At 45.4% G+C, this 25,551-nt stretch overlaps 1 protein-coding gene across 7 annotated transcripts in view; it reads right to left on the bottom strand.

Annotated features, from left to right (window-relative positions):
• The window catches only part of DIAPH3 (diaphanous related formin 3), a 2,562,783-nt gene that overhangs the window by 425,472 nt on the left and 2,111,760 nt on the right, over nucleotides 1–25,551 (bottom strand). For 2 of the 7 annotated variants that reach the window (XM_069640498.1, XM_069640499.1), the window contains one exon: nucleotides 22,895–23,092. The exons of the other annotated variants lie outside the window; for them this stretch is intronic. In XM_069640498.1, the coding sequence (XP_069496599.1) occupies nucleotides 23,085–23,092 (8 nt within the window). In that variant the 3' untranslated portion in view covers nucleotides 22,895–23,084. Of the gene's footprint in view, nucleotides 1–22,894; nucleotides 23,093–25,551 lie in introns of those variants that run through there. 7 annotated transcript variants of the gene reach the window in all.

Genomic DNA, 25,551 nt, shown 5'->3' with positions numbered 1-25,551 from the left:
GCCAAACTGCCACTTAAAACCAAATTTCCAGTTTCGTACCATTTTAATCTCAATCCATGTATTCCACCTGTATTCCCCACCCCTCCCTCTTTATGTCCTTGGATACATACGATAACAACTGTGGCTGAAGCAGCAGCAAAGTAGAACTTGAGAAATAGACGACCAGCACACAGGTTGTATGTAGCCCTTCTGCCAGGCAGAGCGAGATAAGTGAGAAAAAGTAACTCTTGTTAATGAAACATTGGACAGGCCTTGGGAAAGAGCACCACTGGTGTGAAGTTGCCATGTTTCGGGAAAAGTCAGAAATAGGCCTAAAAAAACACAAATGATTATTCTTTCACGAGAACTAAAGACATCGAAGACATAAAGAAAGTCATTTAGGTCAACTTCTTGGAAACGAGATCTGCTCCAGTGACCTCATCAGGGGGTCGCCAGTCTTGCTATCTTCTGTGTAACGCGGATTTTTCCACAAGTGCATACTTTGGAAAATGTTCTTCGCACGCCCTTGCGCTGTGCTGATGGCCAATGTAAGCAACAAAATCATTACTTTCACTCGGCCACTTCTGGCCACAGACTATGCTACAAATCCTGGTGGGTTTGGGCAAAAACGTTATTAGTGCCTGTAACAAACAGTGATCGAAGTGAGCAGGAACGGTCCGGAGCAGCGTGCCACTACTTTTATTTTTAATTGTTAACAGTTTCACTACTTCTTTCACACTTCTCCACTTTAACACCCAATAGCAGTCCCAGTTAAAATTAGATACGTTTCAGCTCAATTGGCTGTTAACCAGCATGGTTTGGCTGCAACCCTTGAAAAATGTGTTGCACGTTGCTCTCTTCCTGACAACTCTGTCTCCTGTCGGGGTCACAGCTCCACTACTTTGTTTGATACACTTCTACCACTGGTAACAAACACCATAAAGTGGACAGGTCGGCAATTTTCTCTGAGAACTCTACGCACACTCTTAAGTGTTAATGATGTTGGATTGCAGAAAACGTGTTCAGTTTTTCTGAAACTGCAACTGTTATACACATCATATAAACCAGCTGCAGGCATGTTTTAAACAATGATCGACACTCTTGAAAGAAGTACAACCCATAGTGGGGTTTATGATTTCAAAACACTGTTTATCTCAATGAAATCCACCAAACAGCCCATTTTAAAATACAGGAATAAAGCTTAGAACCATGGGAGGGTTTACAGAGAATTGAAGTTGCCCTGTGTCTGATGTGAAATAATAAAGCATTCCTGGTGCAACCCAGATGTCCTCCTTTCTTGGCCTACTGGTGAAGCTTAACAGGGGACTGACTGGTTGCTGTGCCCACAGTCCCTTCCCATGGCGTATGCCTCTTTCCAAGTGCTTTACATGACCTTTGTTAGGAGCTATAGTGCCTCCAATTGCCCATTCAGGGTGAGGGAGATCCATTAAAGTAAATGCATTCTTAATACAAAAGAATTCTGTTATAAAGCAATTAAACTGTCCATTGGAAACTATAGTGCACCAGCGCTTATATTGTGCTCACCTTTTGCTCAAGCCGGTGCCCTCCTTCAGGAGCTAACCCCGCCCCTGCCCCCAGCAATAAAAGCTGCCTCCGCCATTACTTCCATGGCGCCAGAATCGCTCCACGGGCTGTCGGGACTAAGCCTTTAACACTTTGTCCATTCGGTGGCACTCCAAACAGGGAGGACCTAGGCTTTCCATTGCTGATGTGAAAGCAGAATGTACCGGAGGCCCCTGTCAAGGCTGCAGGGGTCAGGGTTTGTAGGAATGAACAGGTGGAGATGACAGGGGCGGCCTTCCCTGAGCTTTGTTGAATTGTAAAGATGGGGAAGTGGTGGGACGGTGGACTGAGGCAGTAGTGCAGGCGGTCTTCATCTAGGACTGGGTTCTTTTGGTTGTGTGGGGTTCAAAAGACCACAAGCATTTTCAAGGATTTGCGAGTGGAGTGATGATTCCAGGGGCTGCCAGTTCCTGGCTATAGTTCTAATGGAATGACGGGGAAGAGGTGAGAGGACAGGAACCATGTCTGCCCTCAGGAATGGTGATACAATCAGGGTGGTGACAGGTGGTGAACAGATGGCGGAACTTATCCTCAACCTTTGTTGTGTTCTGTATGTTGCCTGCTTCTTCCAGGATCAGGAAGAATAAAGATAAAGAAGTGCCTTAAAGAACCGAGGGAAACGGCCATTTACTTTCCCATTAATCTCTTTAGTTTTTAAGGCAGATTGAGAATCCCTGCATCACCCCCATTATAATGCATATGGAGACGTGTGAGGAGGTTCAGATATAGCTCTGTCTGGGACTTAAATCTCTTGCCTGGCTGCTCCACTGTGCATTTCCGAAGTAGTGCAACAGTTGCAACAAGAACTGAAGCGCCACAAGTGGACACCATCATGGACTTGTACTGGTTTTGAAGGACAGATGTTTGGTTTTCTAACGCTCACTTGGTTTTTCCCATAAAGTAAGAATAGAGCTGCTAAGTCAACAGCTTCCTAGTGAAAAAAATAAATGCCCAGTGATCCCTCATCTGTTGTCTGTCCCTGACCAGTCAGATAGAACATCCAGGTGAGAAACCACAGAAGGAATGTATGGTGGAGAGGAGGATGAGGCGGTGGAAGAGTTCACTGCTGGAAGGTGTGGGAGAACCTAAGGCTTGATGCAGAAGTACATCAATTATGCTGGCTCATGTGTCCCAAAAAGGGATTTCTTTACAATGCGTCCCAGTGGGGAATGGGGAACATGTATATCTGGAGCTTACTGAAACAAGTCCGGTGGCATTCAAAATGCAACACAATGGCAAGCATGTTAGACAATTATGTTTCATTATGGAATACCCTATCACTGTCCATGGACTCCACTGAAATTCCCACCAATCTCTCGCTTATGAAATCGGCTGGCATTTTTTTATTATGGTTTTACATTATGTTTATAATTTTACTGTTTTTATGTAAGTGTTCATACTGCGTTGCATGTGCACTTTACATATTTGTGTACATTTTGTGATGAGTCTGAGCAATTTGTCCCTTCTTCCCAGAGGGGAGCATCCCCTTTGAGGCTACGGAGGTGAGCCCACTACACCAGGCCCTCCCTAGGGGTCTGTGCAAGTGGGACCTCACTGTACTGGACCTCACCGGACCTCTTGTGCACTACGACTCCCATTCCAGAGCGGGACTCCCAATCCAAACCACCTTGTCTGAATATATGAATATGCAAAAGACTTTTCAATCTCTCACAACAACTAGATTTCACAAGAATCCTACTTTACCTCTCTTGGCTGCAAGCATGCTACACAGCATGAATACCCTGGGCAACGAAGGAGGACACATGGTCAGCTGTCTCTGTGACGTGTATAAGAAGAGGAAGGTTTGTAAAGCAAGGGGAACTCCTATGGAGGCAGGCAAACTGTTATGCAGAGGCAAGCCTCTGCAGTGTTGACGTCCTGGAGGGGGCGTAGCCATACTAGGCTGCAGAGGCAGTGGAACCAATGAGGAGGAAGAAGACGATACCCAAAAGTCTGCGGGTTGGCATTCTACCTGACGGAGAAGCCGAGGTCGGAACAGGAGCTGAGACAGAGATCTCCACCCTGTCTGGTGTCACGACCACGAAGAACCTGTGGTGGCCAGGAAGGCCGGCAACGGATGCTGAGACCAGACTGTGCAAGGGGGCTGAGATCCGGAGCATGCAGGTCAGACTGAGGTTGCAGACACATGCAGCCACAGGGAAAGCCGACAAGGTTTCAGGAGCCTGAGAAACCGGACGGGAAACATACCGCTACAAGGTACAAACATTGTAAATTACGATTGGAAAACATATCCAGATTACGGGAGCCTGAGAAACCCAGGGAGTGGAAAAACCCTATGAAAAGGGGATTGAGAGAAATACAAGCATTATAAATAACGATTGGGAAAGATATCAAGGTTACAGAAACCGGAGAGTAGAAACACGCTAGAAAAGGGGTAGTGAGAGTAAGACCAATATTGAGAAAAATCACTGGAAAAGCTATTGAGGCTACGGGAGCCTTGGAAACCCAAGTGTAAAAGAACCCTATGAAAGGGGGACAGAGAAGTATCAGCATTGTGAATAACGCTGGGATGCTTTCTAGGTTACGGGAGCCTGAGAAACCAGAGTGAACAAATACCCTATAAAGGGAGAAGATAAGGAATATAAAGACTTTTGAAGTAAGGCTAAGAAAGCCAGAGAGAAATGTTGAACTTTTAACAACCTCCCTATACATGTATACATAAATCCTTTATGTAGAAGAGAGCAAAAGGTCTGAGGATTGTAGGACTTTGGTGAGCCCCAGTGCTTCGAAGGAAGAAAAGTACATTTTTAATAAATTTAATAAATCAAAATTAAACTTAAACTAAAATGTTTTCTAGCATACACAGCACCACGGCCTTTTACACTTTTTTAGTTTCAAATCCAACAATGTTTTATTTATGAATATACACAATGCCCTTTGAAAAATATTATACTGATACTAGTATCCCTGTGGTCAGAACTCTTACTCGGCTCCCATAGCTTCACCAGCATAAGGTTCTGCTATTCTACTACAGAGATCTCAAAATGCACCTCTGCCCTGACTGGTCATGCCCAAATAACGCAGTACAGATGCATGCACAGTAGAAGTCAGTCCTGATCTGCACACATCACTGCTGCTTCTGTTACTTCCTGTGATATTTATATTCTAGTACTAAATTAACAGGTAAGGGAATAGATTTACATCCCATACTCTGTGAAGACTTTGGCATTACACATGTTCAAATTGGAAGGTGAATAAGAAAGAAAAAAAGCATTTTTTGGTTCAATTCATGGCATCACAGAACTTGCGGGCCAAATATTTTGGGGAGCTCTAGAAGCGACTGATGATTTCAGCAGGGCAGAACACCTGTGAGGATGAGGTTTCCATTGGAATGCACTGGCTAGGTGTACTGGTTACACTTGGTCTGCCTGTTGGTAGTCTCTTCTGGTTGAACAGACTGGAAATGGGCGGAATATCCGATATTAAAATATAACAGGACTTTAGGGGTGAGAGTTGGCTGTCCATCAGAGTGAAGTTTAAGAGTCAAGTAGCGGTGAAGTACCGCTTGGCCGCTCTCCCTGCCTCTCTACACGTGGACTTGCAAGCTTCTGCTGATACTTTATGATACATTTACCGGCTAACTACAACTAAGCCCTGCCCACTACCTGTAGTGACGTGATAAAAGTTCGACCTCGCGCGCACCGAGTCAAGTACCGATGAAGTACCGCTTGGCCGCTCTCCCTGCCTTTCTACATGTGTACTTGCAAGCTTCTGCTGATACTTTATGGTACACCCAACGGAATATATGCAAAAAGGACTTTTTGCCTTTTGTGGACTTTGTTTTTTTATTTACTGTTGCTTTCCTCATTTTATAGATACATTTACGGGCTATTTTACTGTGTAAAATACAACTGCAACTAAGCCCCACCCACTACCTGTAGTGACGTGATAAAAGTTCAACCTCAAGCGCACCAGCGTGCGCGCACTGAGTCAATTACCGGTGAAGTACCGCTTGGCCCCTTTGCCGAATTTGTCGCGGACTCGCTGCTCCAGGCGGTACTTCCCGGTCCACACTCCTCCTATAAATCAAAGCCAGTGAAGGAACAAGTTACTTACCTGTAACTGTTGTTCTCCAGCATGGGTCTGGCATGGATTCACATGCTCATGAATATTCCCCGTTGTCAGGCTGGGAATCCTCGGTAAAGAAAAATCAGTATCAGTTTCGTTTCTGATCTGTCTTTCGTAGTAGTAACCAATCACTGATCTCTGCGTCATACTGACCACAGCCAATGACTGCCATCTCCCTAAACCCCGCCTCTGGCAGCCATCTTCAGATTTGGTAACACGTGAAGTGGCAGTATGACCAAGTGAAGAGCCGCAGAGGGGTAGGCGGGAGGGTTCGCATGTGAATCCATGCCAGACCCATGCTGGAGAACAACAGTTACAGGTAAGTAACTTGTTCCTTCTCCAGCATGGGGTCTGGCATGGATTCACATGCTCATGAATAAAAGAATACATAGCAGTACACACATGCACAACCACGGGAGGTGGCAACAGGCTCAACATTAAGCAATACCACAACTCAACATTAAGCATCTCTTACCTTCTCACCAGGCTCATCTTAGGCGAACAGGTTGCGCAGCACTGCTTGGCCGACCCTGGACTCCTCCCTGGAATACCGGTCGACGCAGTAGAATTTCGTGAAGGTGTGCGTCGACCTCCACGTAGCAGCCCTGCAGATGTCCAGCAGGGGCACACCAGATAGGAACGTCGTGGTAGCTGCGATCGCTCTGGTGGAATGGGCTCTCGGACGGCCAGGCAGCGGTCGGTTTGCCAACCGGTGACAGTGCATGATACAGCCGGAGAGCCATCTGGAAATGGAAGCCTTTCAGAGAGCCTTCCCTTGATTGACAGGTCCAAACTTCACAAAAAATTGCGACGTCTTCCGAAAACTCTTCGTGCGGTCCACGTAGAACTTCAGCGCTCTAGCCACATCCAGCGAGTGCAAAGTCCTTTCAGCCGACGACGGGAAGAAAACAGGCAGCACCATGGTTTCGTTGAGGTGGAAGTCCGACGCCACCTTGGGCATGAAGGAGGGGTGCGTCCTGAGCACTACCCTCGTGTCGTGAAAAGTCAAGTACGGGGGCTTGCAGGAAAGGGCCCGGATCTCTCCCACCCGTCGTGCGGAGGTGATGGCCACAAGAAATGCTGTTTTCCACGACAAGAACTTCAACGGAGCTGAGTGCAGAGGCTCGAACGGAGGTCCCATGAGCTTGGGTCAGCACCACGTTGAGCTCCCACGCCGGGGCCGGAGCCTTCACCGGCGGGAACGATCTGAACAGTCCCTTCATGAATTCTTTCACCAGACGATGAGACCACAAAGACGTCCGTCCCGTGGTTCTGGTGTATCGGGAGATCGCAGCAAGATGAATCTTGATGGAAGCGTGCGCCAGTCCAGCATTGGCCAGCGTCAGCAGGTACGGCAGTACTTGAGGAGCCGTAATCCGTAGAGGGTTAATCTTCTGTGCGTGGCACCAGACAGAGAACCTCTTCCATTTGTGTCCGTAGCATTTAAGAGTTGAGGACACCCTGGCCTTTGCAAGAACCTCTCTGCAGTCGGCCGGTATGTCGTAACCTCCAAACTCTAACGCTGCAGGAGCCAGGCCTGCAAGTTCAGCGACTTCGGGTCGTGCTGGAGGATGGCGCCTCCTTCCCTGGAGAGAAGATCCGCGTCCACTGGCAGCTTGATTGAGGGGGCCGCTGACAAGTCCAGAAGGTCCGGGAACCATATCTGCCTCAGCCACGCAGGTGCGACGAGGATCATCCTGCACCGTGACCTCTTGAGCTGGTTGATGAGCCGGATCAGCAACGGCAATGGCGGGAACGCGTATAGGAACAGGCCCTCCCAGGGGAACGGGAAAGCATCGCCCATGCTCCTCGGCTGGGGAAACCTGCTGGCAAACCTCTGGCACTTGGAGTTTGTCGCCGTCGCGAACAGATCGATCTGGGGTGTGCCCCACCGTCGGAAAAGGCGGTCCACTAGATCCTGTCGTAGTTCCCACTCGTGGCACGAGCGCAGCTCTCTGCTGAGCGAGTCGGCGATGGTGTTTTTTATTCCTGCCAGATGAAACGGCACCAGAAATATCCCTTGGGCGACGGCCCAATGCCACAGATCCTGCGCCTCCTTGGACAGGGCTGGGGATCTGGTACCGCCCTGCTTCCTGATGTAGAACATGGTGGTGGTGTTGTCGGTGAAGATCCTCACCACCTTGCCATTGAGGGACGGAAGAAAGGACCTGAGGGCCCAAAACACTGCACAGAGCTCCAGGACGTTGATATGGAGGGACTTCTCCATCGGCAGCCAAAGGCCCGTCGCGTGCAGATTTTCGGTGTGCGCTCCCCACCCTTCCAGGGAGGCATCCGTGGTCACTGTCTTCTGGTGGCCCGGGGTCTGGAAGTCCATGCCCGCCGTCAGATGCGCGCGGGTGCCCCACCACCGGATCGCTCGTCAGAAGCTCTCGTCGAGTGTGATCCTGTCCTCGAAGCTGCCCGTCGTCTGGATCCAGCGAGCGTCCAGGAACTCCTGTAACGGGCGCATCCGAAGCCTGCACAAGCGGATGAGATAAATGCAAGACGACATCATTCCGAGGAGGGATTTGATGGACCTCACCCTGGCCGCGTCCGCAACCAGCATCCGCTGCACCTTGCCCAAGATGGCCCTCGTCCTTTCCTGCGAAGGTGAGGCCAGAAGCGCCACTGTGTCGAGTTTCGCTCCCAGAAACAGTGCGTCTTGCGCGGGCACCAGGTGGGACTTGGCGTAGTTTATGGAGAATCCCAGGTCCGTGAGTAGTTGGACGGTCCTCGCCGTGTGCTCCGCGGCGAGCTGCTTTGTCTTTGCTCGGATGAGCCAGTCGTCCAGGTAGGGGTAGACGTGGATCCCCTCCAGGCGCAGCCGTGCCGCCACCGGTGCGAGGCGGGTTCTTGAGGAGGGCGAGACCCTCATCCCAGATATCGTCCAGTAGCAACTGGCGAAATCCAGTGTCAGCGATGTCCGTCGCTATCGTAATGACGTGGTCCGATGCCACTTCTCCTTCCTGCAAGATCTCTAGGGCCTCTGCCCTCTTGTCGTCCGGTAGGAAGTCCAGCAGGGGGGCGATCTTGTACCACAACTCCCTGTCGTAGCGGGCTACGATAGCTAAGGCGTTGGCAGCCTTAATCGTCGTCGCTGCTGATGAGATGACTCTGCGTCCCATCGTGTCCAATTTCTTTCCCTCGCCGTCCGTGGGGGGAGGTTGACGTAGAGGCCGAAGCCCCCCCCCCGCTTTCTTCCTGGCCGCCGCGGAGACGACCGAGTCCGGGGTCGGCTGTGCCCAAAGGCACAAGGGGGCCGCGTCCGGGACCCGTGACTTCTTCTCGTACCGATCCCTTCTCGCAGGCGTTGTGGTGAACACCGTGGGTGCCAACCTCAATCCGAAGGGAAGGGCTCTGAACTGGTAGTGACGCCCTTGGACCACGAATCTGAGAAACTTTCGGTGTCCCTTTAGGATGGGGATATGGAAGTAAGCATCCTCCAAATCCAACGACGACAGGAAATCGCCCTCCTCCAGCTGACCCAGGACGTGCTGGAGGGCTGAGAAACTTCTGGAGTCCTCCAAAAGCGTGACTGGACGAAATCTTCACCCTTGAGGGGCGTAGAGGAATCCGACACGGGTCCCCGTTGATCGGATAAAGAAACGGTGGAGCTTGAGGCTCTTTTAACCGAAAAAAGAGAGAATTTTCCCATGAAAAAGCGCGAAAACGCACTACAGCTCGAGAGCAATAGCACGAGGATCCCAACACATGAACGTGCGGTAAAAATCTGAAGATGGCTGCCAGAGGCGGGGCTTAGGGAGATGGCAGTTATTGGCTGTGGTCAGTATGACACAGAGATCAGTGATTGGTTACTACTACGAAAGACAGATCAGAAACGAAACTGATACTGATTTTTCTTTACCGAGGATTCCCAGCCTGACGACGGGTAATATTCATGAGCATGTGAATCCATGCCAGACCCATGCTGGAGAAATTAGCTTTCCGGCTTTTGCCTGTTCTCCCTCTTCCCTGTTTTTGCATTGTTGGCCACTCCTAATCTACTACAAATGCCTTCGAGCATATTAAATAATAAGCCAGGATGTTCCACTCCGCTACCCCAAAAAATCAGGCAGCTCTCCAATCCATCAACAAAGTCCGCCCTACATATGGACATACGGGCATACTATAAAGATCTAGACAATGGCTCTCCGGTGGTTGGCACTAAAATTCCATTCAAGCCGCCACCGCTGCAGACTACAAACCACAACGCAAAGAATGCCTTTACAAATCCTTTTTTTGTTGAACCGCCTGTCACTAAGAAAATCATGCAGGAATCAAATGAAACCATCACTTCGACTGTACCATCAAGACATCGAGTATCAAGTCACTGTACTATTCCAACTAACGTGAGTAACGTTTCACTGTCTGACATTGTTTTACTATGTAATGCCCTAACCGCGCCTCCCGTGGCTGTTGACAGGGATATTTCACAAGCAACTTAATCTGATCCTGCGGTGATGGACCTTGATTTAAATGATTCTAGTTTCCCTTCACATGACTTACCTGAACATCCATCTGGTTCACATGGCCTATTTTTAGATACTAGCTGCCCAAACTCAGCTTTAGCAGTATCTTATCATCTTGCCCCTACTCTGAAACCACCACGCTTTCCATCACATGACTCAGAACCATCTAATACTATAGAACCAGCTAACAGAATTTTTGAAATAGCATTAAACTCAATGAACATGGCTATACTCTCATTGACTAAACTCTTTGAAACTCTTGATTGTAAACTAACCACACAGGCCTTACGAATAGACCAAGTGCTGCAATGGCAAAGTACACTATCCAAAATCATGAAGTCCTGGCTTTCCTCATGGTCCTGGTCAGCCAAATAAGATCATGGCTACAGCATTTACGCAAACAAACACGAGCACAGAAGTTGAAAACCCTACCTTAAACCAAAAGCCAGTATCAATGGATCAAATCACTCCAGTAGTGCCTTTCATTTCTGATATTATACTTGATCAGAATGCTTTAATCCCCCAGGAGTTCTCTGTCCCAAATCCAACTAACGAAGTAGCCACCTCACTTGAATTGACTGTCAAACCAGTATACACCATGTTTTCTGCTGCTAAAGAAGACAAAGAAACACAAGAAGACCGATCTTAATTGGAGAAAAAATCCAAAAATATCAAAAATCTGAAACAAAAATCTGTATCGCAAACAAAGCAGTTTATTAGAATTTTGCGCCAGACACAGACTACTAGTAATCAAGCACCCAAAGCAATAGCAAAAAAACATCTTCAATTAGCCAAGAAAAAAAGCAGGTACTAGCTACCTGTGACGGACAAGAGTATTGCCGCGTACAAACCGCTGGATGATCTAGTGGAATTAGCCAAAGCTGCTAGCTCAGCTAATACTGATCTCCAACTGAATCCTCCATCTATAAACCAAGATACTTGCATAAAAGGAACCTTGAAAATCACTTCTCAACCAGAAGCAGTAGATTATCGCCAAGACATTAGATGAGCAGCTGATGAATATGTGACTGCACAACCAGCACAAAAACAATCTCTTGTCTGTCCTAAAACTCTATATTATTCACCAAATCTCAAACGTCTTTTGAGAATAAATTAAGCAACATCAATGGAAAGGAGAATAATAACAAGACACAAAATCAATCTCTAAAAACAACTGGATAAAATAGATTGTATAGACAAAACTTTGAATTCCAAGTGCGAACCTAATCAAATAAAATTAGCCAATTCGAATCCTCACAACTCTCTAGGTCCTGAAATCTTGAAACTAATCGAATCTGCAATAATAAGAGTTATAGAGCAAAGACCACTAGTTCCGGAGGGTCTTATCAAACCGCAACCTGTACTTCAAAATTTTAAAATACAACAAAAACCGCTAACTAAACGATTGGCTCTACACTCATTAGTCCTATCGTGTCGACCATTACCTAGTATCCAGTATGATTTAAATCGGAAATCTGTAATGGAAATAATTTCCGAAATTCCAGCTCTAGATGATCTTTGCTCTGTTGATATTGAACAGGTTGAATTTGTTCACGAAAAGAAGAGAACATCTGTAATCTTGTGGTTTAATTTCCGGCTAGTTCTAAACACCATCTGTGGAGCCGAGAAATCTTCTTTTATTATGCTCCATCAATGGGGTTTACTTGAAGCACAATTTTGGAGGAGTGTGTTGAATTTGCCACCTTGTGTTCCACTACCCATACTGCGATATGAATTTGGTCTGCTGTTTTTGCCGGTCCATGTCCTGTGGAAAATGTGTAGTTTTTTTTAGAAAATGTATGTTGGGATTAGATGCAAACAAAATTCTAAGTGTGGTAACCCACCATGTGATATCATCTAAACTTGTTTATCCACAAAAATGGCGTGAGTGTGTATTAAATACTTTGGCCGATGCAGACATTTCCTTAGATCTTTTGTTAGAAAACCCTAACCGAGCGAAAGTAAAAATGCAGCAACACAACTAGTTGTGCAATCATGAGAAATGCACTACTTATAAAGATTTTAACAGCGAGTTGTTTGGCTATAAGAAAATTAAACAAACAGATTATTTGGTAAAGTGCCCCTCACTGAAGAGAAGAGAACACTATCTATGCTTCAGATTGAATCTGTGGCACACAAGAGAGATCCTAACAAGGAGAGGTGCCTTACCTAAAGAGATGAATTTTTGTTGCTTTTGCCTTGATCAAACTCAAAAAGAGACGTTCAAACATTTAATTGGCAATTGTCCAGCGTTAGTTTCACAGCAACAAGTGTATTTTACTAAACTCCTGAATTTCTTTAAACCTGCAAATATGGCAGAATATCTTCTCCAGTACAAGATATGCAGTAAGAATAGCGATAGTACATTATTTAGAACTACTACCATATCTAGATGCAAACATAAAAATCATAATATGAAGAAGAAATCCTAATACAGATAAGTAGCAAGTCTGTATGCACTATCAGAGAGAATCCCCAAATTTAATTTTATACCACCTGAAAGTTACTACTTTATAATTTTACGATTTTGTTTCAATATCATAATACATATTAGCAAATATGATTTTTAAATTATTGAATGTGGGATTTTTTTAAGTGTTATAAATATTGTAAATATGGTAAATTTTGTAAATGTTTTGTAAACGCTGGAAAACTTGTAAGAACTTGTAATGTGTAAAATGTCTTTTGTTTAAGAATGTCATGGTATATTTGAAAGGTTGATCTGTTAGCCAACCAAATAAAAAAAAAAGAATACAATTTGTGCATCATCCATTGCCATATCAGGTAACTAAGCACTGTAACTAAGCACTGTTCAACACTCTGGTGGGAACAAGGGGCCTATCCAGGGACAAGAAAGAATGAATTGTGTGTCAGCCTGGCTTAAACGAAAATTTCAGGTACCAGTGGACACACACGCTCTGCGTCGGTGGAGTTAATTACTTCGGATGTGACGTCCAGGGTGGTATACATACAAAAAGCTGTGCCCAATGACATCAGTTGCACCCTTTTCCCACTCTCACAAAGCTGCTGAGAAACCACAGAACTGCAAGAGGTGAATAGAACCTCCATAACGAATTGTAGGTTGGAAGGATGATCCAAGGAATTGGTGGGAGCAAACAATTATCAATCAGAAATAAAATTACCAAAGATTAAGTAATTTGATTCTTCTAAAAGATTTCTTCCCCATCTCAGAAAGACAAAGTAGTACACAACCTGGAGAAGGGAGGAGAGAGGCGCTCTGGAGCACAGAAAAGCAAAGCGGGTGTCCAGATGGGCACCCTAGTCGCATAAAGAGTCCAAGTAATAAGCCTAGGAGATTGTGCAGAAAAGTCCACATACCCATGTGACAGAGGTTCACTAATAGGGACAACCCTCTGGAATGCAGAGGCAGCTTCCACGGCCCTTGCAGTTTTGAGAATGAAATACTAAGGCACCATCTTCCCACCTAAATCATAGCACCCAAAAATTCAGAGGAAAATCCATCAAGACAGGGTCTGCTTAGCACCAGTCCTGCCAGCAACAGCACAGACATAACCCACAAACAACTTGTCATTCTTCCTTGTGTCCCCCATCCAAGGCACCTGGTAGCTGAGAGCCCTCTTGTGGTGAAGACTATGAAACATGAAAGGCACAGGGTAGAAAACAAAAAGATGGATCTTCTGTGACAGATGAAAATCGGACATATACTTGAAAATAAAGGAGGACCTGCCAGGAGAAGACCAAGTATGGCAGCTTAACAGAAAGTTACTTTAAGTGGTGCTTAATATTGATTTAGCAAGACAGCAATGTTGTACCCTAAATTACAGAAATGAGCCTGAGACTTACATATTTCGTTATAGGTACCGCAACAACATTAAGCACGGAGTCTTATTCGACTATCTATTTCGTGTTCCCCACGGCTAAGCGGTAAGTATAATCAATTTAGTTATTTTAAACGTAACAAAAGATGGTCCAGGCATGGGACCCAGCGCTATTTGACAGCGACTGATCCCGTGCCTGGCCATCCATTCACTTCATTTTCTAAAAATATATTTTGAGACCCATTTTTTATATCATATTAGCCTTCAGAACCTACATGAACTATGCTCGAATTACTCCACCTTGATGAGCGACACCATTCATAAAGTCTTCCCCTTTCTGGTACAGAAAACCGAACATTCAGGTCAGATGAACTTTGAACCTACACTTAAACACATATCTTAGGTATGTTACTTAGTTTTCATTCACTTACTTTACATATACCGACTTCACCATTCACACCTGATGAAGGGCTCAGCCCGAAACGGTATTGTATAGACAGAAGGAGAAACACTTCAGTACAATGTTTTTCACCAGTACTATAGGCTCCTTGAAAGAAACAGCAGTTTTCTTCACGAATGGAATTTTCTTTTTCATTAAGTGACCCATGAATAATGTATTTATTGTGAATTACCCTGTATTATGTAAAACACTTATTTTCTTGAACATTTTGTGACCAAAAATTATGTTTATAATATGAACTCTACTAATTCAAGTGATTGTATGCAATACTGATGTATTATTTGCTTATTTACTTTGTATTGATCATTGGTCATTAAATAATTCTTGTTGAAGAAATGAATTACTTTGGACATTGAAATAACATTGCATTGTCAGCATTAAGAGTGCTCTGTAGTTGTCTCCCAATCTTGTGAGACCAGCTTTCTCTTTGCCATTTGTCAGTGATCTTGTAGCCAATATCCTCTCAGGAGCACCTGAAATATACTTTGACCTCCAAACTAAATCTTTGATCCCAGTGGAAAGCCAAAAAAGCTGGAAAAAACACATTTTGAGTGTGCCTCTACCCCAATTGTATTATAGTTTAACAGAAAGGGGCAGTCACTCACTCACCTTCCTTGGGGAAGTGATTGCAACCACCAGGTAAATCATATTAAGAGTGAGTAACCTCAAGGAGCAGGAATGCATGGTCTCAAATATTGCTGCCATGAGAAACATTAAAACAAAAAGTAAATACTATGCAAGAATAATGAACTAGTGTGGTGGGGACTGGTTACACAAACAAGCAAAAACAGCGCAACGGTGAGGATGGTAAAGGTCCAGCCCCATTCTGGGGCCCTATTGATGGCCAAACCAGCAGCCTCGTACCCAGTTATACTACTAATTTGAAAGTCCTTCTGGGCCAGTGAAAGCAGAAAATCCTGAGCCGCAGAGGACAGACAGATCAAAGAGTCCACACGCATCATGCTGCACTATGCCAAAAACATACACCACTGCAGGACATCAGACTGATCCCACTCCTTGCACCTCCACAGCCAAGCATGAAGGCTAAGACTGCCCAGGTTCAGTTGGGAGACCATTGGTCTGACTGGGGAGGAGATCCACCCTCACCAGGAGGCATCTGGTAAGACAGATTGACCTGTTCAGAAGCTTCACGTACACAGGGCACAGTCCCGTGCGATCAAGGTGAAGGTAGACCTGGAGTTTCCTGAGAAATTGCATTAAGGACAGGAATCAGCAGGAATACAGTGTGCAGATCGATGTTCCCCTTGACAATCAACGAATCACCAAAGCTCCCTGCAGAGGAAACTCCATGGAGAAGAAAAACATGCACTTCTGGTTCACACTGGGGGTAAATTAGTCCTTTTAGGGATCCCTTAAGAGGCTAATATTGCAACCAGTACTTCCTGACACAGCTCCAACTCGTAGGAAACAGACAAATGCCTGCTCAAAGTGTCCACAAACATGTTCTTCATCTTAGCAACACAAGTTGCCAAGTGGCAACGGTTGTTCTCTGAGGCCCATAACCACAGTCACGTTGCTTCCCTGCACAGAGTCGGAGATCCCACAGTACATCTTTTGTTGGGGTAGTTCATTGCCACAGTCTCATCAGCCAGAATTGAGAGACACTTGCCTCGAGTGAACGGAAGGAAAGTAGCCCGGCCCACTTCATAGCTTGCAGGTCAAGAGTGCTGATGTGCTCTCCTGCCTCAGTGGGGCACCACAGCCCACTTACCGTTAGACTGTTCAGGTGTACCCATCTGGGCTGCATCGGTGACTACCATCAATTGAGGCCAAGAGTGCTGAAAATGCCCCCCGCCCCCCTTAGCAAGTTGCGTCTGCAGGCCTACTATGGGAGGTCCTGTGACACCTTCTTGAAGGCCTGTAAAAGGTCTGGCATATTGCCCTGAAACGCCACTGACAGCAAAGCAGCCACTGGCACAACTTCCTGCTCAAGAAAGCCTCTGGCACCATGAAAATGCAGCAGCCCACAAGACCCAGTATGCACAGACAGGTGGAGGCTGGGAGCTGGATCAGGGGCTGGAAGACCTGCAACCATCTGAAAGGCCTTTGGGAGAAAAGACCCTGCCTGAGCTCAGAACCCCCATGATGCATGATGAACCAGAGCAACTGAGGTGGAAGCCCACAGTCTTCTTGAAGGTGAGGGAGAAGCGCAAGTTGTGTAGTAGATGTGGTAATGGGCAGGTAGGCTGCCACTAGCTCTGGGGTGAAAGTGTCAATGACCCAGCTCTGGGGTGCAAGTGTCAATGACCCAATCATCAATGTAGGAAAAGATGTGAATCCGTTTTCTCCTGAGACGTGTGCCACCAGAGCTTTCAGCCTGGTTAAACCCCTTGGGGCAGAGGAAAGACTGAAGGGCAGGACCGAAACTGGTAATGGGCTTTCCAAACTGCAAATCTCACGTACTACTTGTGCTTTAGATGGACCAACACATGGAAGTATGCATCTTGAAGATCCACTAACAGCAACAAGTGACCAAGTTCAAGGGCCTGGCGAATTTGAGCCTGGGTGACCATCTGGAATTAGCTCTTGCACACGCACAAATTCAGACACCTAGGATTCATAGTGGGAGACTGGTTTGCTGTTATTTTTGGAAACCAGAGAAATAAGGGAGAAGCAACCCCTTACTCTCTGAGGCGGGAACATGCTCTATCACGGCCTTGGTTAGTTATGAGATGTTTAATTTTCTACCAACAGATTTCAGCCTTGGAGAGGGGAATGGCGAGAAAGGGGTTTAGTCTGGGGGACAGTGGAGAACCAAGAGACTATAACCCTGTGCCATGATACATAAGGCCCTGTCACCACAGGTGGTACTCTGCCCCGCCTGGACATATATACGAAAACCACCGATCACTGCAGAGGTAAATCTAACTTAAAGTAGTTTTGGACCAAATTCGGAACAGAGGACTGTAGAGGTGCAAACAATGCTTCTTGGGACACCTCTGCCCCTACCCTAAAAAGGAAAAATGTGTTTGGCAGAGGATGCCTCATCTCTGCCCCTGTGGGCAAAGGAAAGAAAATGAAGCAATGACTCATCTGTAGGAAGAGACAGAATGATGCTACTAACCTAGAACCTTGTAGGTTGTCAAACGCAAACAACACATACAGGAGCTTTGGTTGGATGTCTGGGATGATCCCAGACCTCCTCAGCTAAGAATGCCTTCAGGGTGCCATCAAACAAGCCATATAATCAGCTATATCCAGGTCCGAGTACAAGATCTGGAATGATCCTTCAAAGCCACCCTCCACCATAATGTCGAAATCTGCATCTTGTGCATGGGTACATTTTCATCAGCATTTCAGAGGACACTCCACAAAGTGTGGGATAGTTCGGTAGGGCACAAGTCATGTTCAGAGCCCAGAGCACCAGACTGCCGGACATGAAAACCTGGCACCCAAGAGCATCCTTGGTCCCCACAGTGGAGACCTGATCCAACAGACTTTCCGGAGGAGTGCACTTGAAAAGGAAGCACAGATTCATGGGAGCAGGGATATTACTTTGAGCAAAATTTCTGTCAATAGCCAGAGCAGGTTTTAACCACGCCGCCTTTACAGGATCAGCAATAGCTGATTAAATTGAAGTGTACCTCTATGGAAGTACTTTGTTCCAGGTAGTCTGTGAGATCAAACTAGACCAGAGGCTTTGATGGGGCACACAACCCTGTCTCTACGCTTTGGTTGTCATCTGAAAGGAAACATTGGGCTTTTAACATGCAGACATTTGCATAAAATTAAGCTCAGGTTAAGTGTCCAATCCGGTGGTATTGTGCGAGTCAGAGGCCAAGGTGATCAAAACATCACTCTGCCTGTGCGCATTGACGTCTTCCACCTCTCCATAATCATGGGATCCAACCCACAAGGGACAGGGTCACCTTCCTAATTGCATATTTGACCCATTGTTGTGAACAATGGAACCCGGAGTAAAGTCCAGTGAGGTGTTAGCGCCAAACCCAAGCAGCCTTGTTTGGCACCCGAAGGCATAGCAACGCGGCCCTAGATAGCTAGAGAATAGTGGCCTTAAAAATTGGGGCCGGAACAAAGCTAGAAGGCATGTGTTTGCCTGCCGAAGGATTGCCTCTGCCAGCATTAGAAGGCACAGTAGTTCCAGACTCCTACACCAGTGAGACTGCTACCGCTGGTGCTTTGGCGAAGATGTCCAGTATCTTCTGCGTAAATCCTTCCCATTGCTACGGTGTGGTTAATTAGAATGCTGTTATTCCGGAGAGGTATATTCCCTAGAGTGGGAGTGGCTGTTTCTTAGTGGAGGAAAAGTAAGAAAAGTGCTGCCTCCATGAGTCGCTGACGCAGGACCACCTGTGGTGGTGTTTCTTCTTCTCATCTTTCTTGAGCTCGTTATGAGGACAAGACTCATGCAGCAGCTTCTCTACCCTGAGCACTTTGCTACAAGGTTCTGAACCCAGGGACTTCGATGCGGTATGCTATCATCGGGCGCCAATGACGGTGAGTGGAGCTGCAGTCCAGACAAACACTGGAGAGTGTATTTCTAAGTGGAGGAATTTGTGGGAGGTAGGAATCAATTACAAACTGCATCATTTTATTTTTCCACAGCAATGGGAAGGGCATGATTTGACAAACTTCCTCTGGATACATATTCCAAGATGAGGCTTTGTTTACTTAGAAAGAGTGCCCTATAGCTCTTTCACGCTTGAAGAACGAAATTATGGTGATGTACCTAATCTGTGAATCCAATTCGCATATTGGAGGGCACGATTTTAATTTGTTACAAATATAGCTGCGTGAATGGGTCAGATCCCTGGATTAGAGGACTGATTCGGTTTCTCTTTACAAGTGTTGTAGAGGAATGCATTACTCGAAGTCTGAAAGTATCTAATAAGAGAGACTGTCAGAAGAGCATTGAAACTTTCAAGGTAAGTTTGGGTGGAACGACCCAGGCTGACAAGAGATTGGTTTACTAATTACTGACTGGGCTAGGTTCCGACAGGCTCAGTTGACTAGGACAGACCTTTATTTGGTATGGGTAGAGCTCAGTTTGGGCTTGAGGTATACTTTTCAAAGTTCGGCATGAGCTTTGTGTTGCCATTTGTCTAAGCAGATTGGAACAGGACTACAACGTAGTGTGAGAAACCAAAGGGTGTCTCACCTACTAGTCCCCAGCGATTTCTCACTCAGGTGGACATGGCACAGCCATCGCCTTTAGATCCAGACGCTTGTGGTGGACCAGTGTGGGAGGATCACCTGGGTTAGTGGTCTTTGTGGAGCGGGGCTGAGGCAGCCGAGGGCGAGACGCAGTTTTCCCCCTTTTATGTACACCTAACCTATCCTATTTTTTAAGATTCTCTGATGTCCCAACTGCCCCTCCTTCTACACAAACACTTGGCTGATGCCGAGGGCCACAGAGTAACAAGACTAACTCTTATACATAGCACAGGACATGTCCCGCTAATCGGGTCAGGCAAAGTCAAGCACTTGACTTTAAATGCATACACCTGATAACAATTAGCTCTCCTCACACGGATAAAAGGTGATCCATAGAGAGACACTCTGAGCAAGGTGGAACACGAGTAAGAGCAGAACTTCCGGGGCATAAGCAAACCTACTGGTGCAGAACGACGGACCAAGGGACAAGAGCAGCGGGTCGAGCACCCCAGGAGCTCCCTACAGGAGGTCGTTGCTTCTAAAAAGTCATGAAAGACACGTGAAGAAGGCCAAATCACGAAGCAGAAGGCTGAATTGGGTTTCAAGGATGCCAGCAACCCTCCCGAATGAACAGAAGAGTTGGGGAGGTGAGGCCAAGCCTGTGGTACTAACCTTGACTCATGAACTGTAAAGACCAGAAAGAAACACACACAGCCGGTGAGTTGGCAAGTGACCTGAGACACCGGTGTCTGCTAGGGAAAGATTGGAGTTGCAACATTATATCGCAAGTGAAGGTTGCACGCGTGTGGATGAGACGCAAAGAAAGGCAGACCTGTGAACAAACTTTGAAGTAAAGATAGCAGTGAAACCAGCAATATTGAGTAATGTAGTGGTTCGGCGAAAGGAAGTAGGGATAAAGTGAATGAACTGTAAAAGCAAAGTGATCAGAATTAACCCTGAGAGAAGGGGAGAGAGTAAAAAGCTGAACGTTGAACTTTGAATCCAAGTGGTCCTGCAGAGGTCTGTATAGAAAACCACACACATTTGAAAGTCTTTGACATCCGAAAACGGTCTGAGCCCGACCCAAAGTGTAATAAGATGGAGGAAGGGAGCCCCCTTAAGTATTGTTGAACTTGTGTTGTGCAAGGTCTGAGCCTGACAGAGGGGGACCTGCATGAACTTTGTTGAACGTTGTTTGGAAGACTAGAAAGAAAGACTCACATGGAAGGCCAGGCGGGCCTCAATCCACATTTTTGAACTGTTCTATTGTTGAAAACCAGAGCCCGGTTGCGTCATCCTGCCTGCGGGTGCTGCCTTACACCATGCTGTCTAAAGTGGGGAGGAGTGCTTCTTCCGTCACATTTATTCTTTATATTTGAACACCAATTTTCCTTTACATACATATCTCCTTTATACAAGAGATAGGGCAGGCATTAGGTTTCGTTAGCATAGCCCATTTTTATTTGACAGACTCTACTAGGACTGTTTTATTTATTATTTGATGGTCGAGACTACTCCTATCCTAGTTATAGGGCAAAGTATGAGTTTTTCCAAACCCAGAAACTTTAATAAAGGTTTTTACAAACTGTATGCTTTGTGTCTGTGTCATACTTGTGATACCATGCCTCCCCTACAATAGACACTTTAGGATTATGGACTAAGTTCTTTGCGGTGTCCAGTCATAGTTTTGAAAAAATTGTTTCTACATGCAAAAGTTTTGACACAAAAGCATCGAGAAAAAAGTTCTGAATGCATTTTTTTTATGTTACAGGTTTTTTTCGTATAGAAAAAAACATGTGTTTTAAAAAGAAAACGGGGGTAAGGGGCGGAACCCCCCTATTAAAAAAAAATGCATTCGTAACTTTTGTTTTCGAGGCTTTTGTGTCGAAACTTTTGTATGTAGACACTTTGACTGTCGAAACAGTCACTATAAACCCTTCTTTGCCACATTCACAGTCCAAGCCACATAGTGCCCAAGTTGCAATTTGTAATCCATCCAGAAGGATAGAGATTGTCTTGCTTCTTCCTGCTCCAAAGGATTACCTCCAGGTCAGCCCAATCTTAAAGGATATGGTGCCTGTCCAGGAACACAGTACACAGCTCAATATACAGGGTTAAAGCATCCATTTCACTATCTACCAATCCTAGTTTTTTTTTTAAGATGTGTCAGGCTTCAGAGCCTCTAAGGCCTTAGATGTCTAAGGGTCAAAGGTTTGTTCTGGCTTCCAAGCTTTCCCATGGTCCTCAGCTCTCTCAAACCTCAGTACTCTCAGTCCAGAGATCTCTGCCCTGGTACTGGCTGTCTGCCTCTTAAACAGTTACTTACTCTGCCCTTGCAAAGGCCTCGCATCTCATGGCCCAATCAACTGGAAACTTTTATTGGCTAGAAACTTCTTTAGTTGTGCAGAGACTTTGGGCTGGCTCCTGCTCGTTTAATTTGCCCTAGAAGGTGTAGGTCTGTAGAATCTGGAAGCTTTAAAAGCCTTGGTAGCCTTCTTTGATTCAGGTAAAAGTCACACCTTCATCCCTTAGCCCCGCCAGTGGTTCACAGGTCTTCAGCTGTAACACTGCTTCTTGGAAGCACTGTCAAGCATACATTAGATTCTCGGCTTAGTCTGGGTACTGTTTGTGTGGATCTCTGATAGCATGTGGGATCCCACGGAACGGTCTTGTATACTGGACTCCTATCAGGGTCTACTCTGAACCTGCTGGACTTCTGTGCCTTTCTCTGAGGGCCCTTCCTGGAGCAAGGGATCCAGTGGTGCAAATGCAGGCTCCACATGGTGTCAAAGCATCACTTCGATTCTTTCTTTGGGGTGCAGCAAAAAATGGTTCACAGTTCCTGGACTTTTCCGATTTGTTCTGGGGCATTTACTATGGGCAATCATAGTGGTCTTGGTGGCACTTGGACACTCTTCCTTGACCAAAATGAGACATAGGCTTTTGTGGGTGGGCAAAAACACTTCAGCCTAGCTCATCAGAAAAGGTGTCTGCTGGTTAAGAGTATGGGGCAGAGATTAGGAAGGAGGCCTTTACCGCCTTCAGGTAATTCATGGATTTGGCAACCAGGCGCAGATAGGCACGCTTTCCCCTCGGTTGCAGAGTCCCCTGCAGGATATGGTATGGGGTCAGGCACCTGACCGTCATAACCAGTATACGAACAGTAAGTTCTATAAATCTATCAAAATATACATCTAGCATATTATCCTGCGCACTACTATCCTAATACTGAACTATCAACAGAGCTTTCATGTTCCAGCTCCAATCTGGCTGAAGCAAAAACATGCACATAGATATGCCAGTTACAGATCTGAACATTGAGACTGAGGTTTTGGGTACAAGAAAATCAGGATTTATGAAAGACTAGGAAGCATATATTATGTGTACATATTTCTTTAATGTGTTTCAATTCCTCAGCGGACCAACATTACATCACCAACAAAAGCAATGTGCAATAAATAAATAAATAAATATGTGGAACAACTATGCAGCTCCCTCTTGATGCTCCGAAGTGTAGATAAAGCAACAACCTGGGCGGTCCATCCAAGACTACAGTAAGCAAAGGACTTACTGAGCTGTGAAAAAAAAGTAATAGGTTACTCAACCAACCCGAGGCTCCAAACTTCCAATCCACCAAAGAAGAACATAGCATTGGCACGATAAATCAAATCAGTTAACAATAACTTGCTTGCAACTCAGAGAAAGCAAAAAAGGCAAACTAAAATACCACCTTCAAGTTACGAATCAGAATGATGGTGGGGTTTAGGATTGGAATGAAATAGAATATCCACCTCCAGAGAAAATGCATATTTACCTTCTATGTAAAAGATTGGAAAATCTCAATTCTACTGCAAGAAACTAGTTTCACATTAGCTACTGTGCATGCCATACCTGCAAACATGACCAATCTACTTAAAATAAAAGCTCTTCCAGGTGAAAGGCCTGGGACAATCTGCTATCGTCAAAGTGTCTTCAAGCCACCCTGAAGAGAAGACACGCATAGTCTTTACAGCCAAGAAAACTGGTCACTTCGGGCATAACCATAATATCTGCAAACTGCATAACCCAATTTGATGAAAAGGATAAGGTGAAAAGATATCAAAGTTGCTTGCCGGGGCCTGAATACAAGAAACAGGTTCTATCCTCAAACACCCTTCAGTTTTCATCCAGAGACAACACAGGGCTTCCGGGAAAACTAGGACAGAATACAGAACTGGAGTAGGGACAACTTCTCCTTGTTATAAAGAAAAATCACACCCACTGAAGTGAACTGTCTACCAAAGACTTCAGACACCCTCATATGGATACAATCCTGAAGGAAATGATGTGTCCAACTGACAAACTGAGTCAGAGACAACAAGGATGTGTTTGGTCACCGGAAAACGACCTTCAGAAACACATTTAAATTCCTGGTGCATTGCAGCTGGAGTATGGCTGTCACCTGAGAAGAAAGTGACACTAACTTCTGTAAACCTGTGCATTCATGCTTTGGTTTACCATAGCCACAGAGTGACTACTGAGCTGTAAAGGTTTGGAAAGCAAAATCACAAGGGTTAAGGGTGGTAAAATATTTACCAGGTCGGATAGTGAACAATTAACAGGATCCACATTAGCACCATTTACCAGTAAAGTAGAGTTGTAGATTCAACATGCTCCCATGGCTCAAGACCGGCAATTTCTCCCAAAAGACCTCTGTAACACCAGAATTTGACACAGTCGAATTCACTTAAGGTGAACCCAGCACGACAAATGTTTCATCCTTTCCTTTTGACCCAGGAGAAGGTCCATATTCTAGTGGTTAGAGCCATTCTTGTACCTCATACAGAAATTTCACTACTAAATTTGCCATTACTGGAAGGAAATAATGTGTTGTAAACTACCTTACCAGAAAGTGTTCCCATAAATTCTAGCAGAACTTGGCAAAGTTCTTTGCGCAGACGTGTACCTGCTTCCCCTCTTATTTGAGTTAGATGAAAAGGAGGATTTCTCCATGTCAGACTTAATAGCAATTGCTCTAGAAAACTATGCCAAACCACTGAAAGGATAAAGATGGTCTTGAATGCCTCACCCGACATGAAGCAGTGCCCAAATAAGACCTGCTTGCATCAGAATTGGTGACTAGTTTTAACAATGTCGGGAGAACTGAATGCCAGTTTTAGGCTTTCAGGTTGACTAATTACCAACAGTACACCTTTCATGTCTGCACCAACACATTTAGACTAGAGGGATCCGATTCAATTGTGTGAAATCCTGGACCACTATAGAAAGCAAAAACAGAGGAGGCCCAGGAAGATCACAAAAAGGACATTCACAGATCCACAATGCTCTCCAGGGCCCACAAAGGCATCAAGTTCCTCTTAAAAGCCACACGATGAGCCACATATTGACTGCATCTTATCCTACGAAAGCTTTAAGGAGAAGGAGGCAGTAATTAATACAATATACAAGCAGTTCATGGTCTTTAAGGGACCAGCAGAATTCTCTAAAACACCTAGAAAGCCCAGACACAAAGCCTTTCCATGGTAATCCTCATTAGGCTATCTGGCACAGACTAATTATCAAGCTGTTGTACATATAGTTCAGAAAACAACCACCACTCTCAGGACAAAGTTGTTCACTTCCTAAAGGAGCTCAGAGAAGTTCCACAGAGTAGATGCCAGGATGAAACTATCTGGCTAACAAAAGACAAGAAAAGACTGAAGCAAAATGATCGTAGGTTACTGATCTAGTTGAGGTGTGGCAATCAAAGAGGGAGCTGCATAGCTGTTGCATAAATGTATTAGTCTGTTCAACATCAATTTACTTATTCATATACTTGTAAGTCATGGTAAATGCATTTCTAGCAGAACTATAACAAAAGATACAGATAGGCACAACCACAGAGAGCAATAAGTAAACAAAGTAAGAAAGAAGATCCCATTAACATTCATAGGGATAATGTTAATGTCAAATACAGAAGAACCAATGTCAGGAGATTTGTGGAGAACATAAGCTTAAAGTGGTGACCAAATCTTCCTAGGACTTTGCTAAATTG

The sequence above is a fragment of the Ambystoma mexicanum genome, chromosome 7q (genome assembly GCF_040938575.1).
Source record: "Ambystoma mexicanum isolate Mex_15411 chromosome 7q, UKY_AmexF1_1, whole genome shotgun sequence".
NCBI lineage: Eukaryota > Metazoa > Chordata > Amphibia > Caudata > Ambystomatidae > Ambystoma > Ambystoma mexicanum.
Note: the sequence above shows the minus strand (reverse complement) of the source record. Positions and strands in the feature narration are given on the sequence as shown.